The 3,092-nt window shown below is 40.2% G+C and overlaps 1 protein-coding gene across 1 annotated transcript; it reads right to left on the minus strand.

Annotated features, from left to right (window-relative positions):
• Positions 1–277: 277 nt before the first annotated feature.
• B3GALT1 (UDP-Gal:betaGlcNAc beta 1,3-galactosyltransferase, polypeptide 1) lies at positions 278–1,494 on the minus strand. The gene has a single exon (XM_010075904.1). It carries the CDS (start codon positions 1,492–1,494, stop codon positions 526–528), a length of 969 nt encoding a protein of 322 aa, XP_010074206.1. The 3' UTR covers positions 278–525.
• Between the last annotated feature and the right edge of the window lie 1,598 nt (positions 1,495–3,092).

The raw sequence follows: 3,092 nt of genomic DNA on the forward strand, positions 1-3,092 counted from the left end.
CTTACCTGTCTAAATTCTATTATACTATCAGTAAGCTGTTTGGGAATTGCACACAGTGTACTATAAAATACACATGTTAAGTAGGTGTATACTGCTCAATTTATTAACAAAGCTCTAAATAGAGATGGTTGTAGGGTGTCAAAAAAGGAATAAAAATATGTTTGTAATTCTTAATTTCTTAGGGCCTGAGTCTTATCTCGGAGGCTGGAGCATGAAATGTTAAGCAGCTCATGATACTTTATTATTGTCCTTTTACGTACAGATGCAGGAGCTGATATGTTTGATAGAGGAAAATATACAAAATCTGAGATTTGACTCTAGATCCTTTCAGTTGGTGTAAAGTCCTTATGAAAAGAGCCTGAAGTCTGTAAACCAGTAGTTAAAATGAGAATGAAAAATCAGTCATTAAAAATCCTCTCACAGTCAATATCTCACAGTTTAACCTGTAAATCAGCAGATCACTTTGTCAAAAAATAACCAGACTAAACCAAAATTTTAAAAAAGGTATTTACATCTGTAAAAATCTTAACATCTAAGATGTTTCTTGCTGGACATGTCATTCCAAATCCTGTGCATTTCTTCTGGTGTTATCTGGTGCACTGTGATCACCCTGCGGTACCTGCACAAACTGTAAGCCATTTTCCAGTGATTGAAGCCACTGTTCTGGAAGGGGTGAATGCCCAGCTTCCGAAGACAGAGTCCAACGTACACATCTTCAAGATGAAGAAGTCTGGTGTGAAGGGAGGTTTTGTAAATCAGTTCTGCTACGTCAGCTGAAAATATGTAGCCAGTGCCTGAACAGAAGGGTGGATAATTGCTGTCAGGATACAAATCTCTCGGCATGTACCACTTACTGCGAACATCTCGTATTGGTCCTCCGTTTATGACGTAACCTGTGAAGTACCTTCTCCTTGGCTTGGTGTTAGGTTTGAGCAGCTTATAAATAAGATTATCCATATTTACAAAAATATCACTGTCTGTCTTCATAACGTACTTTGCTTTTGAACAAAATGTTGCTACCCACCTCATCCCCATCAATGTTTTCAGAGTGAGGTTGTGATAAGAGTCGATAAAATCCTCCACAATAATGTCATGAAAAATTTGGCTTTCTTGCTCCACCATTTGATTTAACACAGGATCTGCATTTTTTCCGAGAAGAAATAGTGTGGCGATTTTAATTCCTTTAAAGTTGTTTTCATCTCCCCACGTTTCTCGAATGGCTTGCCTTGCATCAAACTCTTTGTGAGTTGTGCTGATAAGAATGACCAAGAAAGGGAATTTGTTGGGTTCATTGATAAGAAAGTCAAAGGAATGAGGATTTATAGGTCGAGTTCTTATGTTGCCAAAGGAAACGTTTTTTCTGGCTATGGATATACTACTGAGCTGTCTGTGGCCAGTGTAGGAAGAAGTAGGGCGAGTTATACTTAAGTACCAGAGAGCGCTTGCCCAACAAACTACTGTCAAAACGTATAAGCATGAGACTTTTGAAGCCATTGTTCCTCTAGCTCTTCTATTCCATGGGATGAATAAATAGCCTTCGTACCATCAGCACACCTATATTCTGGAGAGGCAGCATATTATTAATGAAACTTGAAAGTTCGATATAGAAAAGTAACTCTGGAATCATTCATGGATCTCAAATAGGAGCTATTAACCCTGATGATACTCAACTTTTCTTCTTTTACTAGCAGTGGCTTCCATTTCTTGGAATTTTCTGTTCTTTCTGAAAAACATGAAGAAAAATTTTCCATTGCTAGATCATAAAAGCTTAGGGTAAGAAAAATGAGTTTAAATATGACTGTCCATTAATAAGCTAAGTATTTTAATGCCTTTTTTTTTTCTCATGAGATACCACAATTCAAGATAGTGTACTAGAATATAGCAGTGTAACTGAAGTAATGCTTTTATGATTGCCTAGGATGTTGGCTATTTAGGTAATTTTAAAGGTATATGAAAAGAATTTTCTGGTTTCTAGAGTTTTCTTGCTTGCTAGCATTTTTCCTGGACAATCTTTCAATATATGCTATGGAACATTTTAAAATTATTTCAAGAATTAAAAATAATGTACTTTGTCTTGGAATTGGTAGCATTGGTGGTAACTACGCACATGAATACCTGCAGCTTCCATTTGGTCTAAGTGTTGTTAATGTCTGTTCGGCTAAGGAGCACACTTTGGTGGAAATTGGATTGGGACAGATTGGTAAAGATACAGGAGTCTAGAAATGAATTAACACAGTTCAGTTATTCTTGTTGGCTCCTGCTCCTCTTTCCCCAAACCAGTCTTTACTTTTCATAAGCAAACATCATTTGTATACCACATCAGATAAATTGTGGTGCCAGCCTATTAATGATGTCACCTTGCTGGCCGGTGTGCAGACCACTTCCCTACCAGGCCAGGGCTCCAGCACCAGCAGCCCTTCCCTGCTGCTGCACCAGTCCTGCTTCTGGCACTTGGGAGCGTTGAGGCTTCCCTGGATCCAGGGAATGTGCCAGCCCTGAAGCTTTCTTTGCTGTTAGCATGTTTCCTGGGAACTGGCTCTGTTTATCATCATTTCATGGAAATGAGGCAAGCTGCAGTAAGCCTGTCAGATCAGTGCTGACTCTTCCAAGGCACACCAGTATCTGGAGAGTGCCTGTAGGCTCCCCGTCCCTGGGTTTTACCATTGCATTGCTTCAGAGAGAAAGGATAGCAGAAGCATGCAACAGACAAGTTTACACAAGAGACTTTGAAGTATTTAATATTTACTTTGGATAGAACAAAACATATATGGACTCAGATAAAAAGATAGAAGCCCTGTCTTAAAAATGGCTTTTCTGTTTCCGCAGTGCTTTGACACATTGCTTGGATTACATCAAAATGTTTATTAAGATGCCCGTGCCCTCCCTGCGCTGGATGTGTGTAATCTCTTTTCCCTTCCTCCAAAAGCAGATGAGAGTGTGGCCCTGTGGCAGGGTCCCCTGACAGGGGATCTGTTGTTAGTTTGTGCAGACGGAGCCCCACTGGGCAGGCTGTCAGAGGGCTGTTACCCTCTGTATGGGGTCTGGCTGAGCTGCAGTCAGTACCCCCCCAGGCCCCTCCCAGGGCTGAGTGT

The sequence above is a fragment of the Pterocles gutturalis genome, unplaced genomic scaffold (assembly GCF_000699245.1).
Source record: "Pterocles gutturalis isolate BGI_N339 unplaced genomic scaffold, ASM69924v1 scaffold2828, whole genome shotgun sequence".
In the NCBI taxonomy this organism is placed as follows: Eukaryota; Metazoa; Chordata; class Aves; order Pterocliformes; family Pteroclidae; genus Pterocles; species Pterocles gutturalis.